The sequence below is a fragment of the Homalodisca vitripennis genome, unplaced genomic scaffold (genome assembly GCF_021130785.1).
Source record: "Homalodisca vitripennis isolate AUS2020 unplaced genomic scaffold, UT_GWSS_2.1 ScUCBcl_24;HRSCAF=613, whole genome shotgun sequence".
Lineage (NCBI taxonomy): Eukaryota > Metazoa > Arthropoda > Insecta > Hemiptera > Cicadellidae > Homalodisca > Homalodisca vitripennis.
Genome location: NW_025776144.1, coordinates 191,221 through 207,390, shown reverse-complemented (window position 1 = coordinate 207,390; position 16,170 = coordinate 191,221). Strand labels below are relative to the sequence as shown.

The window sequence follows — 16,170 nt, the reverse complement described above, 5'->3', positions numbered from 1 at the left end:
ATTTGCATTGTTATTTATTCTAAATTAATTTACAGTTTTGTTTTTAGAGAAATCGTTTATGAAAATGTAGTGTATGTTATTTCTAAAGTAATTAATAGCTATTATTTTGGAAAGCGTTACTTAGTATACACAACTTTCAAAATAATTTGTTTTATTTTGTCTAAAAAATCATAAATTCAAAAACCACTGATATTTTGTTACGGTCAGTGCTAAAAACATCATCAAAGACTCTTAATAAAAGCACGTTATCATACAAGCCCACAATCACATATATTTGAAGCATCGTATTTTAAATTATTATGGAAAATACGTTTTATTTAGTAATATTGAATCAAAGAATTAACAATTGGTATTAATTAGAATAAGGCAATGCATCCAGGAAAGTACTTAATGTCATGTAGATATTTCCACCGCAAATCTGATATGTAACATATGAGCGATACTGCGACAGAGGGACTGCAGGGTCCGCAACTAACTTCTATAATATAGAACTTTGTATTTGAACCCACATCTTCGTCCTTCGTTGAATTAAGTTGATACTCTAGATCTACTTGCCATCTACATACATCTATACTCAAATTATTCCAATAACACTAATAATATTTGTTATATACAATTATACACTAAGTCTTACTCATAAAATTGCCATTTTACAGCACAATGTATAGACGTTTCCCTCACTTGTTTATTCACCACTATATATTCAACTCGTCGAAAAAACTTGCTTAACAGGCCATCATTAATTATTTAATGTGTCCTTCTTAAAAGTACAAATATATTGCTTTTTGACGAAAAAAAAATAGGGATATTGTTTAAAAGAGTTTTTAACAGGTTGGAAACTGGTTATTATACTCTGAAAAATATACTTCGTACTGTAAACAACTTTTATATACTATTCTGAGAACTAAAAAAGACGGTATTGCTTCAACACTCAACTAGTCTCATTACACTGTAAGAAATACGTTTGATAATGTTAGTAAATACAGTTCTAAATGTTTTCTATCCAGCAATACAGTCTAGAATATGGTAAGTAAAACAATTTTGTTGCAAATGTGGAAGGATTTAACTTTTGTGAGATTTGATCTTTGTGTATTGTGTGGACAGAGTTTGCGTAGAGTGAAAGAGGGGTTTTAAATGATAACACAGTATGACTTACGATAAAGAAAATATACATACATACATATATAGTTCTACCACGGGTTGTATACAGAGATTGAATCTCCCTTCTCTCTCAGCCAGAATATCTCCCCGGACTGGACAATTGTAGCCCTAAAACAAGAAATAATACAAAACTATAACACAATGTACTAATTACTGGCCAATAGAAAGTCAAGGTGTAAAATCCAGTATGTATTTAGGATATAAAATGAAAGTTACTTAGAAGAAGTAAATATTAGAATAAACTTAGTTTATGCTTATTTTTTACATCTTTAAGCCTAAAATTGGTTTAGGTACGCTGTATGGTTCTACTAAACCTGATTCCGATACCGTACACTTTTACAGCTATATGGCATGGATATAGACAAATCGTAATACAATAGAACAACAACGCCACATAATTGTTTATAATATTAGTTTCTTACACTATTGTTATATTAAAAATAGCAAATGTAAAGTGGAATGTAATGAGTTCTCTATAACCGGAACTTGGATGCAGTCAACAGTTCGAGCAGTGATTGATCACCAAGCCTGGCGATAGCCTCTTACACGTTTTCTTTGTTCCAATTTTAAAACTTAAAAAATATTCCAGTTCCTTGTCTAGGAAAGAGGAACGCTCTCAAATTCTATGAAATTGAATGCATAGTTGGTCTGTCTGTCTGTTCGTCCTTCGTCTGTTTGAACAAAAAGTAAAAGAGCATAGTCCATCCGCCCATATGTAAGGTGTGATATATTGATCCGTTTTCCTTATATTACTAAAAATAACTATGTAACATTTTAAGCACTGTTAAACCCATATTTTCGAGCGTATAATCAGTAAGTGTCTCATTTTAAAGATATGATGAGAATTGATATTTTTCCTGAATAACCAATAACAATGTGGGAAGAGTAAAAACAGGTTTGATGCATAATATGAGGTATCTTTTAAAATTAGTCCATGGGAAAAAAATCTTAGAAGTGCATGAAGTTTACAATTGTTATTGTGGGCTTGTACATTAAAGAGATGTTTTCTCGCCAAGGCAGTACTATTATGTGGGGGAGTTCATTCCCGACTACTAATTATGTTAATATTGATAGCAAACTATCACATATTGTGGTAATCATAAAATTGGTCCTTGGTAATTGAAAACTCTATGAACTAACATGATAAATTAATGCCTCACTATTGTCGGCATTTTAGTGTTATCTATGTTTTTTGTGTTTTGTGTGCTGGTAACATGTTTCTATCGTCCAGTTTGTATCTATTATAAATTAAATTATGTTTTATGTTTCTGTATGAAAAATATTGATATAGTGTTTGCATTTACGCACCAACATCCAAGCTCACACTAAAATATTAATAAAGTTTCGAAACCACTCAAACTTTATCCTCAGTCTATTGCCTGAACACATTTCACCCCGGGCTTAGTTTTTATTGCAAGAGGGAACGTAATACTTATTTTACGTGCTTAAACTCTCAAATAAATTGCATGGAATTGCTTACAAGAATGTGATATTGCCTGCGTAGTCAAAGTCAGGCATCCATCTCATGCGCGCTTCTGTCTTCGGCTCCGTATCGAACTCTATCGCAGTGTTCTGTAACACAATACCACTTAGTGCAGTTACCACTTAAAACTGTTTTACATACAAGGGGTATTTTGATTCATGATAGAACATCTAGCTTAATACTATTTATATATAGGTACCATATAAGCCTCACACTTGATTAATCTTATTCATATATGGATTTATTTACTGAGCAGCCAACATAAGCAACTCTGGATAGGTTTAGCCAGATACAAAGTGCACATATTAAACTATTTTGTTATTTTAGGTGGTGCAATCTACGTTCAATACCAATGATTCGTATTTTAACTAAGTATATCTATACTGTTTACATGCAATAATTTCACGTTTTTTTTATATTGCTATGATTGAAGTTAAGATGAATATTTCCATTAAAATGTAGGTAAAAAAGTGATTTGGAAGACTAACACGAACTATAAGCTGTCACGTTAGACTAATCCCAGCTGTAGATGTGCATGCCTTACATACTGTGGGCATTAATCACAGATCATACACCTGCCCCTGTGATACACCTTCAGCTCTGGTAGTTACTATTTTATGGTCGGTTATACCGCACAGGTGTCTCACGGAACTCTCTGCTGTACTTATAACCGTGATGTTAGAATAAAACCAACACAAAACGTGTTCTCTGAACCTCAACATTTGATCATTAATTTTCAGCGCCTAATTTGTACTCCTGAGGATTTCCGCATTAGACCAACCGACATCTTATGTAGGTATGTATCTTATGTATCATCAGTAAAACCTATTAATTGTATTTCAGTACCACTTACAACATCAGTAAGACATTACCTCAGAACGACCAAAACAGTTGACGACGGTGATGTCGGCGTCTCCTGTGTCCACGAACATGCCCACGGCCACACCGCTCTCACGGTCCAGTGCCTGCACCACGAACCGTCGGAAGTCGACCCGTGGTCGCGAAGACTTGATGGTGAAGATGATGGAGTCCTGGTTCGTGATCTTCCCAGACTTGCTACAGGAGAGGGTGTAGGGCGAGGGTGTAGTCTGGGGCAGCGCGCTGTCGAATGGGTCAAGAGTGAGGCAGGTGCTGGAGTCCAGGTCCTCGGCAGCTAGCAGCAGTGCTGGAAGCGCTAACCAGACAGTCACTCCTGCTCCTGGCAGCATCTACGTCACGTGTGTCTGACTCCTGCTCGGCTGTCTTATGCCTATCTTGATGTGTCTAGTAAAACAATTTACTTAATTGATTTAATGGCAAATTTAACTGATTCAAAACTACGTTTCATTTTTCTTAACAATGCGCAAGCAATACAACTTATGAATTTACATTAAATAGATCGGAACATTAACACCCTATTGCGTACGGCACATTGAAATTATTTTACTAAATGTTCTCAATATTTAAGATTTTTGGTAATATTTTTGTTAAATATTTTCGGAGTTTTAAACTATTTAACAGATTAACAGTGTCGGATCTAAAAATAATACACAGAGTTTATAGACAAATATTTTCATAAAGTATTTAAATATTAATTATGAAAAAATTATGTAAATATTTATTTGTGGACTCGCACGATGATGAAAACTTTTGTTTCGAAAGGCCTCGTCAAAAAAATAAACTATTTGGAAAAGTGTTTATCAACATTTAGTACTACTATATTGGTGTGTCAGATATTATTTTGGTTTAACAGGTATTATATTATTGGTATGTTCAGCAGTTAGCCAACGCAAGACTACAGCCAATGAACTGAAACGTTTTGTATTGCTCCATGACCTTGCATATTGTATACTGTATTGTAAAAGCTCTGTGATTTGTGTAACAGTTTCCATATTCATTCAACCATGTAATTTTTATTACCGTTAAATTGTATTATTGTAAAAAGCTTCTACTTTCTTAAGTCTTTAGGTGTTTTGTTTAATTCAAATATTATATTGCAATGAAACTTGAAATGTTTTCATTATAAACTTTTGTGACAAGCCTTACCCTATGTGCAGTAGACCATCTTTTAAAAGGCCAAATTCGTAGCTTATAGACAAAAGTCCTATGAATAATGATAATGCATTATATACATATTGTATTACCACAGTGTTTTCGTCGTCCATTATATGTTAACGATAAATAAAGTTTATATGAAATTTACAAAAATATATACGTTCTCGTATAATTTAGGAAAATAAATGAACTCAACAAATATATACATTTTATTAAATTATAATTTATTTTCATTAGTTCTATTAAATAGTGGTCTGAAGTTAGTACAAAGTCCAGGAATTTACAATTATAAAGAAAATTCTTGGCCAAATCCATCATGAGAACTATAATATTACGAAAAATTTCGACGCAGTAAAATTTATTAGTAAAACTTATTACTGTTTATGGATTCAACCTGATTACAGTTGATAAAAATGAAGTATTATTGCAAGAAATGCAAAATAGCTATCTTATTAATGTTTTATATATTATTAGATAACGTTTAGAATTATTTACAATCATTAAATTTCTTATATAGTAGTACGATGTGCAATATTTACTTTGCCCCAATTAAAACAATAAGCAATTTTAAACCAAAATTCAATTTCTATTTTGTAATACAAAAATTAAAACCTTCTTAAATCATGACCAGCATAATATCTAACCTTATACTAAGCAGAATAATTAGTAACCACTTTACAATGAAAACTAAAAGTCAAGTTAGCATAAAACTAATCAAAACATATTAATTTTGTACTTCAAAATGTTATTGAACCGTTATAGTTTTAAATATCAAGTTCACAATCACTTTCCTGTTTATTGTAAGTTTTCACATTAACCTGTATAACCCACTTTGTGATGATGACAACAGATCAGCATAACTACAAAGTATAATACAATTATTACTTGATAGTGACTAGTGTTGGCTTACCTGTATTATGTACGGACACTGTAACTCAAGAAGAAACTTTGACGTTCATTTTCAACCAGCAAAACGATAAACAAGAATGCCCACGTAAATGTATAATATTAGTTTTATCACACCTCTCCATCTGATATCAATGTCACTTGTCTCACTTCTGCCATAACTGACCGATGTCGCTGATTGTGTATAAATTAATGCACTTTTTCGGTCGTTACACATTTATACAGAACCATAAAAAAAGTTTCTTATTTAAAAAAATAAATACCAGCTCTATCACAGCTATAATCTATTTAATAAACTGAGGCAATTTCTCCAAACAGAATTCCCTATTATTTTGATTAATCAATATATGGTTTTGACGATTGAGGAGTATAAAGAAAGGCCTTGGTGTGTAGTTCTACTAAGTAATTTTTAATAACTTTTTTATTTCGAAAAAATACAAGTTAGATTTAAAATTTAGATTTTACCTACAATGATCACACACACACACACACACACACACACACACACACACACACACACACACACACACACACACACACACACACACACACACACACACACACACACACACACACACTCACACACACACACACACACACACACACACACACACACACACACACACACACACACACACACACACACACACACACACACACACACACACACACACACACAAACACACACACACACACACACACACACACACACATATATATATATATATATATATATATATATATGAATAAAGCAAATGAATAAATTTTTATTCAGTTCCAATCTTATATAGCTGTATTTCAGTAGTAAACAACTCAACAATAAGCAAATTATTTATTACTTGATACAATATCAGAAAGTATATGGTAGAAAGTTGTAGCTTCGAAAATAGTTTCCTGCTGAACAACTGATACCATAAGCTTATCGGTTTAAATGACACACCAAACACCCATACGATCAGTGATGGTCAATGGAAGATATTCTAATCTCCTGATCCATTTTCTAAAATTTGACTTTAGCAAGTAGTAAATGCTTGTTTTTTTCAAATGACAGGATCTTTAGGGCCTGAAGGTACTAGTGGAATAAATATAATGTCTCTGCAACTTTCCATGGTCTTTTATAGATTACTTGAGTTAAAATATACAGGCCAGAGAGGAGGAAAACCAAAGTTCGTAGTGTTTTTAATGGGTGCACTTACAATAAAATATGAAGGGGCCATATCTCGATTTTAAAACAAATTTTTCCACGGTAGCAGTTCTGGTTAAAATAAATGTACTCCGTCTCTAAAGATATACAGAGTGATTAGAAAAGGGTGCCACAAACTACTGTGACTGATAGTACTCATGATTCCAAAAAGAAGATTACTCAAACATAGGTCGGAAAGTTTGTCGTTAGGCGACCATTTTGTATTTTATTGAAACAAATAGTTATTTCTCTAAGTAGTAAAGTTACATATACCAAACTTTCCACATATGCTATTACAAATAAGAGAACTCAAAGAATAACTGTGTAATTTGATTTAATATTATAAAAATAACAAAGTGAAGTAACAAAACACCTACTATAGTTATTAAAAACTTATAATATACCAACTTCTTTGCAATTTGTATTACCATTCCAACTGTACTTTTTAACGAAATTCGTCAACGCATAATCAAACACAATCACTTTAGAAGTATGCTTGCACAATCCCAGAATTAACGTAAATTTTGTTAGTTGAAAGGCATAAGCTGTTTTGCATCCGTTATAGGAAACATACAATATATCAACTATGTTTAAATTCTTATAACAATTTAAATGGTACTTTTTTCAACCAAACCCGTCAACACATAACTTTAAATTTGTAAAATTCTTTTCAAATTATATGTTATTAGAAATTACTATGTTATTTTAGTTAGTGGTCATTTATATGTACAAACTGGCAGAACTCCTCAAAGGAAATATCTGCATCCATTGAATAATGAGAGAACATTTTGCGAAAAGAAATCTAAACAAATAGATTATACTACACTGCGTAATGCCACAATAAAAATTTGGATTAAATATCTATAGGATGCTTCCTATATTATTTAATTATTTGTAGGAATATTTTTATTTTTAATTAAGAGAATTGTAAACTTATATAATAGTTGAATTGTAAGATTGTGAGCCTTCCAGCAGTGCTGAATTTCTTGTCAATTCGGGTTCAAGGAATGCTAGAAGCTTCCTTTTGTATGTAGGTATTGAGCACAGGTTACATGTCTGGGTTGGATAGGTACCATTCAACACAGACATTGTGTTGCTCAATTTTGATTGGCCAATGTTAGCTTGATTAGATGGTGGGAGGGACTTCTAGATCCTTCCGGTGGCTTCAACCACGTTTTCAGGGGATTCTTTGCTCTGTGCTCAGAGAGTGTAGTCGTGTTAAGTGATAGCCTACTCTTGCCGTATTGATTTTTCGGCAAGAAGGTGAGTTGTAAGATTTAAAATTCTTTTCAAAATTTAAAGTTGTGTTTCAATTAAGTAATATATAATAGTCATTTTGGTTAGTTGGTGAAGTCTTCAGGAGAAGTGCGAGGTACTGTGAAGGTTAGAATTTAATATTGAAATAGAAAATTACTTGATGATATTTTCCTGTACATTTTGGTTTAATCAGGAATAGCCTACTGAAAAAGAAAATTTATTTAATCTTCTGAGATTCTATAAATATTTTAACAAGTTCCTAAATTTAACATTCAAAGCCAAGCGTATAATTCTAAATAATTCAACAATTAGCAAATTGGAAATTTACAGAAAATGAGTAGTTTGAAATTGATACAATTTTGATTTTAACTGGTTGGACATTGTGTTTGTTCATAAATTAAATATTAATATTACCTTTATTTGTTTGATTTTTATTTTGAGAAGAAGTCATTTTATTATTTGTTTTATTTTATATTAGAAGAAGATTATTTTATTTTGAAGTTTAATGAAGATTTTTATTTTGAGTTTGTGTTGAAACATTAGCACTGAGAACTTGAAGGACACAATTATTGAATGATTAATTGATTGTTAGTTTTAAGACTGAACTTGTGAACATTTGATGGGTTAAAAATATGAAAGAATTGAGAATAAATTAAAAAGTAAAAAAGATAGCTTGGCGTTGCTGTATTATTGATTTCAAATTTTAATTAAAAAATCACTGTTAATTTATACTGAGGTTAATTATTGAATTCCATTGATCTCTCTTATACTAAAACAAAAATAGTTGTAATTAGTTTATAGAAGATAACCCTACTATAGACACGTTACAATATCATTAACGAATTTTATTAAATATTAAATAACTGAAAATATTTCATTATAAATACAACGTTCACATGTAAGAAACTCTAGTATTCTTTTGCAAATAACTGTTAGTGTCAAACACAGTTTCTCAACAGAATCATGTATTTCAAATGAAGTGCTATTTTTAATAGTTTAACAACTTGATAATATGCCAATTTTCACGAGCCGATTCATTTAAATTGTTTTAAAACCCATAACTCTGATCCTTTCTGGCTGCTACAAAGCGTGTCAATGTTCAAATCATAGCTTATTATGTATAAATTATCACTATTCTTAAAAATATATATTTTCTAAATCAAAACTTCAGGTACTTGACTCATTATACATCGTAGATAAAATATGATTATAATTTTATATTAACAGAAACAAGAAGTAGGTTTATTTCTATTTTAATAAAAACCATTTATGCTTGAAACAAATATAGTCAGAGACATAAACTGCAACATTTCCAGATTAATTTGAAGTTGAACATTGTAAAAAAAAGTCAGTAACTGGGAATAATGAAATTTTTTACATGGTCACCGTATATATAAACCTCGAGAGGTAAATTATCTAATAAGGCTTGGAGATAGCAAAGCAGCTTATCGTAATGTTTACTCAAGCTTCTGGTGAAAGATAAGAAAATATCTAGAACTCATGGCTGTTATTCAGTTTACTACAGCTGTGTGGAAGACATATACAGCGTTATTGACGTTATTAGTTGTCACCAGTCACCTCCGACAGTGGAGAAGTTTGGCAGGCACATCATTCCGATTTCTATAAAATATAAATTAAATTTACTTTACCAATCGACCAATACCTAAGGGGTTCACATCTACATACATTAAATTATAAACATATAAACATCTTAGTAATGTTTTACGCGACCAGTGTTACTATTATTGGTTCTACGGTTTAAACTGAGTCTAAACATTGTTTGCAGAGTTAAATGAAATATATTGGCTCGGAATATTACTATCGACAATATGTAAGCATTTATTGGTTAAGATAAACCAGTAAATAGTAGTAGCAAAATACCAACAGAAGGTAACTAAAACATTTTCACACAGACTGGCTTTTAACCTTTTCACCCAAAAATCTAACGGTCAGTAAGAGTATCATAAGAAAGTTATCAAATTTCATGTAACCAGTACCTATCTAGAGTTTTCATGCACACGTACAGAAGATAGAAATGCATCTCTATCGAAATTTATCGCAAACAGTCAGCGACATGAGTGTAATAAAATATCTCTGTAATCAAGGAGGTGCTATAAATTTTTCTTACAACAAATTTACTAACGAAACTTTTGATCACTTTCGATTAAATCTTGAATTTTATTTTTATTGCCCCACGAGGAGTGGTAGGAATATAAACTAGAATTAGACGTTTTATAATCAAACCCAAAGAAGAATAGTAACATAGGAAGAAAACTATTAAACAAGAACATGAACTTCTTGCATTATCAACAAGAAAGATGATTGGAGGGAGAAGATGGTTTTAATTAATATCAAATTTTTTGAAGAAAAAGGTGGTAAAGATTTCTTTTCCTAAATAATGAATTATTACATTAATAAAGAACATGTCATCCCTTGAGTATGTAACTTAGGAATACTGTAAAAATGTCCCTATTTTATCTTAAGCCGTTATATTTGCAACTGATTATAAGATTTTTTTTAAATACTCTTTTAAATGCTTATAACTCCTGTTAGAGGGACAAAAAAATTGGTTATACTTTGCCTTTTCTTCAGGAAATACCGTAAAAGGCTGTGAATAATAAGTTTAAACATGCAAACGATTGTAATAACTTAATAATGACGAGTAAACTCAGACTATTCCATCTCATTCTATGTTTTTTTCGGCTTGAAGGCAAGATATCAGAGAGGTTGGTAAAGATTCTACAGTTTTATTATAAGCTGCAGTTTGTTCTTATGGAATTCGTGCTTATTGTACTCTTCCGCACACTATACTTAATAGAACATACTTTTTTAAACTAATTTAAAACACTCTTATATTTTAAAATCTCCTGATTGTGTCTTGGGATGGATTATAATCCTTGAACCTTACTTATGTTCACAGTCACCTTAAAATACCTTTTACCTATACTTTATATCGATATTGTAGCCTCCAGTTCAATTAAATGGAACAAGAGTCAGTTAAATTGAAACATAAACTGCCATCGTCTTGATTCGGTGCACGCTCTCTTCAAGCAAACATACACATTCATAATCAGCTTACTACATTTTAATGTTAGGTTTGAGACCTGGAATACTGAATAGCCTAGTAATATGATGTGACGAACTAATAATCCTGCCCATTACACAATTCCATTCAGTTATTAGTACTGTGGTCTGCCGCCGACCTGTAGTTTGCCCAGTGGGAGACAAAAGAAGGGATCTTCGTTCTTGACTTCGCGGCGAGGAAAGGTCGAACTTTAGAAATAAAACAGCGAAGTCGGAATAAAATCTTACTTGTTTAATTTAGAACGTTTGTGATTAGAGATTTAGATTAAGATAACAAAAGATTAAAACTAATTGAATTAAAAATTAACACATGATTGAAAATTTAGAATTTGGCTCTAGAACAATAGAATTAGAGAATTGTAGAGAGAGGAGCCGAATTATGATCTACCGCATCCCGAACCAATTTTACGACTCCCTGCTCTAAGATCGCCTCCAGTGATGCCCCTTCCCTTCTCTCTTGGCCCCCGACCAATCAGAGCGCCAGTTCTTCCCTGGTGGTTGTCCATCAGGTGCTGCCGCCAACGATTCACCCAGTAATTAACAAAACTACATGGTACTTTGGACGGCTCGAGGCCTGCGTTGAACACAGCTCTTCGCTGATGTCAGCAGATTCCTTACACGTGTCTGCGGCAACAGCAGGTCGTTAGCTTTAGTTTAATGCACCTGCAGGCTGTGGAAAATTCCCTGTCCCCTTCCTCTGAAGTCGGCTCAGCGCCTATATTTCGCTATATTATTCCGGATGGCACTTAATGTGTACGGTGGCATTATTACACCTTGTGGAGGTCTTGACTTCCATTCTAAATAGTGATTAGAAGTAGTCACTAAATTAATGTTATGTAAATTTTCGCAGAATTCTCAGTTTGATATTAGTTTAAATTAATTTATTTGTTGAAGCTTTGGGGCGCTAACACCGAGGTGTCACACTCCCCCCACCCTTAGATCATGCTGCCCTCAGCATGGGGTACTCGTAGAGTACCGAGAAGCTCTCGGTGTGCCTCCATCCCAGCCAAACGTACAACCGCCACTCCGTATACATTTTTTTTCTTTTTTTTTTGATATGCCACAGGTAGGTGCATGAAACTGATAAGGGTAAAAATTCAGAAAGGCTTCAGCATTACAGTTCATAATAAGGACAGAATTTTACCACGAAATTTAAAGTTTGGACGCTTACTTGCGGCTTAGGCTTCCTCTCTTTACAACAATTTGTACATAACTTTCTCTTTCTCTTACTCACTATTACAACGGTCTCTCTCTTTACAAGATTTCTTATCCAACTACCTATCTGCATATGTATGGCTTAAACATAGAATACACCCAAGTTAAAATATCAAAACACACCCCGTTACGCAAAAAAAAGAAAAAAAACATGAACAATTCCAAAGCATCATCACTTATGCGTTAGCATCGCATCACTAATTTAATAACCTAATTCAGCAAACAGTAGACAACAATTAAATATTTACTCTATAACCGCATGATAATCAGCTAACCAATATTATAATAAAGTATTTAACGTAACAATACAGCGAACAGTACAAGGGAACTAATTAGTGCTCCTGAAACTACTCAAGTACATCACAGTTCAATGTACATCACACCATCTTAGTCAAGATACTTTTATTAAGCACTCCAGGATAACTGTGTTTTTATTAGATTTAAATTTTGATAATGAAAGTCATTGTTTTGCGACATACCACACACTGCATGGTCCAATTAAGTTCAAAGTAATTATAGGTGGTAGTCTAATTCGTAGTAAATTTCGAACGCTACTCCCCCAATCCTGGTTAAGCCTCGTGGGTTTTCACTCGGGGCCGGTTTCCTCTGTCACCCCTGTCATAGATTATAGTGGAGTTATCCTGAGTTAGCTCACTTGTACGTCGATTAGAATACAAAACTATAAGATACTCAAAGTAAACAGTTACACTGTTCGAACCCAATACAATAAAGCATACCCAAAGCTGTTCCTACATCTTACAACAACAATTCGTAATAATAGCAATCTTAAAATAACAAAGTTGACGATAAGTTGTAACTTGTTACATATAATTGGGACGGCATTCGTTAATTCTTATAGTAATTTTCAGATTATTCATCACGTTACAGGCTTACACAAAATTTCTATCAAGCTGCTAAGGCACCAACCAACAATTACTGAACTCTATTCCTTAAGGGCCCTGTGAAAAAGACTTACAACTAGTGGCTGGATAGCCGTTACACTGTAAATGCGTGGGGGGACTCTGAAAGGCGGTTCACAAACCATCATTTAGTTTTATAGGCATAACGTGGACGTTCTTCCGAACAGACAACGACAGGAGGACACTGTCCCCACACTCCTCAACTCCTCTCAAACTCACAAAAGAACATCAACACAGAAAAAAAGAAACTACAACTACAATATTCCGCCCTCCACACTTGGTATTTAAGGGCATTTGTGGACCTGGGGGCACCCCATGGTTTTCACCTCGCTTAACCCTGGGAGCAGGGAAGCTCACCGATACCTTCCTCCTACTGGCCTTTACATTCTACTGGTGCCTTAGAGCTTCTAACAAGTCTAACCCTATTTCAACTTACATGCGACACAAAAGTTCCTTAGCTAACAGTTACGTTCCCAACGAATAAAGAAGTAAAATAAACGTAAATAAATACAATTCCTGCAGACCAGGTATGGGCACCTTTCCTGTCTTGCTAATGGGGTCCGGAAAATCCCTTAGCAAGACACTCTTCATAGTGTTGTTACTGGTTATTCCACTTTAATTTAGAAGTTGTTCGAGCTGTTCCGGGCATCCACAGTCCAGTTGGGGAGTTGAAAGGAAGGGGTATTTGGGGTTGGGGGTGCCGGCATTACCTTCCCATGGATACCAGTCTGGCTCGGCGTTCTAGATTCCTCTTAAGTTACTAATGCTACTTGTTTTAACAGATTGTTCAAATAATTATAGAAAACCTTGCCATTACCAGTCTGCATCAACAACCATACATAAATTACAATTAGCGATACAAGAACTTAGAAAACATTTTCTTTATTTTTTATTTTTTTTTTTAAGTATTAGGGGATCCCCAATCACTCTTCTGCCATGTTCCCACAACGGAAAGTCTAAACCCACTCGTTCAGTTCCGACACAGGTTGATTTACTGTTTCCATCGCGGTGCACACACGACGTATCGCTGAAGTTTGAAGTTTACATTCTTTTAACTAGTTTCACACTTACTTCAAGTGTCCAGGGCCCCACTCTTCATTTCTCGTCCGATTACCGTACGGTCAATTTAATGTCAGTCTTGGTGCGTGGAGTCGACATGCTCCCACTCTGGTCTCGGTCAGTCTCGTCCTGCTCGCGCCACCTCTCAGCATCCTCAGCATCTGGTCTGCTCGCAGTGCGTACAGTCGCTTCGAGGGTCGGGAGATGCGACTCTGTCCGGGCGGCCTGCGAGCTTCGTCTGTTAACCCCCAGGGCGGCACGGAGCAGATCGGCAACTCGCACCCTCCATCTTAACAACACAGTGACAACAATTAGTACGACTACAAGAGATGCACCACCAAAGGTTACATACTTGATAACCACACGTCTACGATAGTGGGTCCTAAGTAATTGAATTGTCCCTTCTAGGGAGTATTCCTTAACACATAGGGAGCCCAGCTGATCATCCAGTCCCTGCAGGACTTTCAGGGTTTCATTAACATCATGTACCAGTAAGCTGCGTTCTTCGCTACTGTACATCCCATCTACTTCCGGGAAAACAATCTTTCCAAAGTCACTCGAATATGTGGAGCTACCGATAAATCGGGCAGGCACCCTGTAACCGTCAGCAATCAGATCACACCTATCATGCTTCGGTATTTCACCCTCACCTTTCAGGGTGATAGCATTTACATTCGGGTTTGCATCGCGCCCAAAACAATTTAATATAACCTTTGTCTCTTCTGATGTGGCGTAGAGCCAGCGGGTGGGTGTTCTAATGAGAACGGGGAACTGTAGGCCAGATATCAACTTCCTACTACACAATGTTACGTGTTCTTTCATCAATAAATTTACCACACAATTGGGCCGTTTGTAGACGCTTAACAAGGCGTCTAACAACGGGCACACCATGAGTTTACCAAATTTACATTCCCTCGTAAAGAAGTCTGGCGAATAGAGTGAATAAGTCTGTCTGTCTTTGCTAATCACAAGTTTTTGATCTGCCACGTCCCATTTCACCCACTTTGTGAGTGAGGGGTCGTAGACGGGATAAGCTATCACATTGAAAAATTTCAAACAACTGATTATCATCTTTCAGGGGTAGTCTAATCAATACCCTCAATTGAGATTTCGTTACATATGCCTGGATTGTAGCAATTTTGTAGAAATTATGGAGATTCTCTAGTTTTACATCTGAAAACAACTTCTCTGGGGGTGGTATTACACTCTCCACGGAAGTCAGGACCTTCAAGAACTGATGGGGAGGCAACAGGTTACTAGTCATTCTTCCGGCCGCTAAATCCTCAATGGCCAGGTGAAGCCGGGTCTTTTTCTGGACAGCTAAATTTATGGCATCTTTAACTTCCGCAAGGGCGGTGCTCAACTTTAAGTATTTCAGAAGCGTTCTCATCTGGTTAGCATGCATAAGTTCTCCTATATAATTACGGGCCATAGTTATGTGCATTACGTGGTGATATTCTTTTAGGGTAGAGATAACTTTGTTTATTGCCCTAGAATGGTTTGAAATTTCTGATTGCATGTTGCCTAAAATGGTTATTTGGTCTTTAGTGTCGTGGAAAAGGTCATCACTTAAATTTTCTATTTCATTTATCCTATTATTGGTGAATTCTAAATCGCTATCTGTTACAGTTCCAAACAGAAATTTTAGTACCTGGCCCCCACATCAATTAGGCCTCGCCTTTGCCGAGTACTGGGTAATAGGGAAACCAAGTCACTGGTTTGGGTGACATAGTCTGCTACCAGCTGCTGCAAACTTACGTACTCATACCTGAATCCTGCTTCCAATTCACGCACCGGAGAGTGCATGCTCACATTAAGCGATAAGAGGTCTTGGAAAAGCTTATCGTACTGACCCTTTACCCTGGTCA

At 34.7% G+C, this 16,170-nt stretch overlaps 1 protein-coding gene across 2 annotated transcripts; it reads right to left on the bottom strand.

Moving 5' to 3' along the window:
• Positions 1-1,150: 1,150 nt before the first annotated feature.
• On the bottom strand, positions 1,151-5,745 carry LOC124370139 (putative defense protein 3). 2 transcript variants are annotated; one of them, XM_046828431.1, is made up of 4 exons: positions 5,589-5,745; positions 3,517-3,897; positions 2,642-2,733; positions 1,151-1,269 (listed from the first exon to the last, which is right to left on the bottom strand). In XM_046828431.1, the coding sequence occupies exons 2-4, from the start codon at positions 3,850-3,852 to the stop codon at positions 1,191-1,193; spliced, it is 507 nt and encodes a 168-aa protein (XP_046684387.1). In that variant the 5' UTR covers positions 3,853-3,897; positions 5,589-5,745; the 3' UTR covers positions 1,151-1,190. The 2 variants fall into 2 exon arrangements, with proteins under 2 accessions (XP_046684387.1, XP_046684386.1); XM_046828430.1 differs by having other exon boundaries at positions 3,517-3,907; positions 5,589-5,735.
• Positions 5,746-16,170: the final 10,425 nt, after the last annotated feature.

Excerpts from the sequence above, each read along its gene's own strand:
- LOC124370139 (XM_046828431.1), bottom strand. The coding sequence starts at position 3,852 with ATGCTGCCAGGAGCAGGAGTGACTGTCTGGTTAGCGCTTCCAGCACTG. Across the intron at positions 2,734-3,516 it reads ACTGTTTTGGTCGTTCTGAG|AACACTGCGATAGAGTTCGA; the intron begins GTAATGTCTTAC and ends ATTGTGTTACAG. Across the intron at positions 1,270-2,641 it reads GCAGGCAATATCACATTCTT|GGCTACAATTGTCCAGTCCG; the intron begins GTAAGCAATTCC and ends TTCTTGTTTTAG.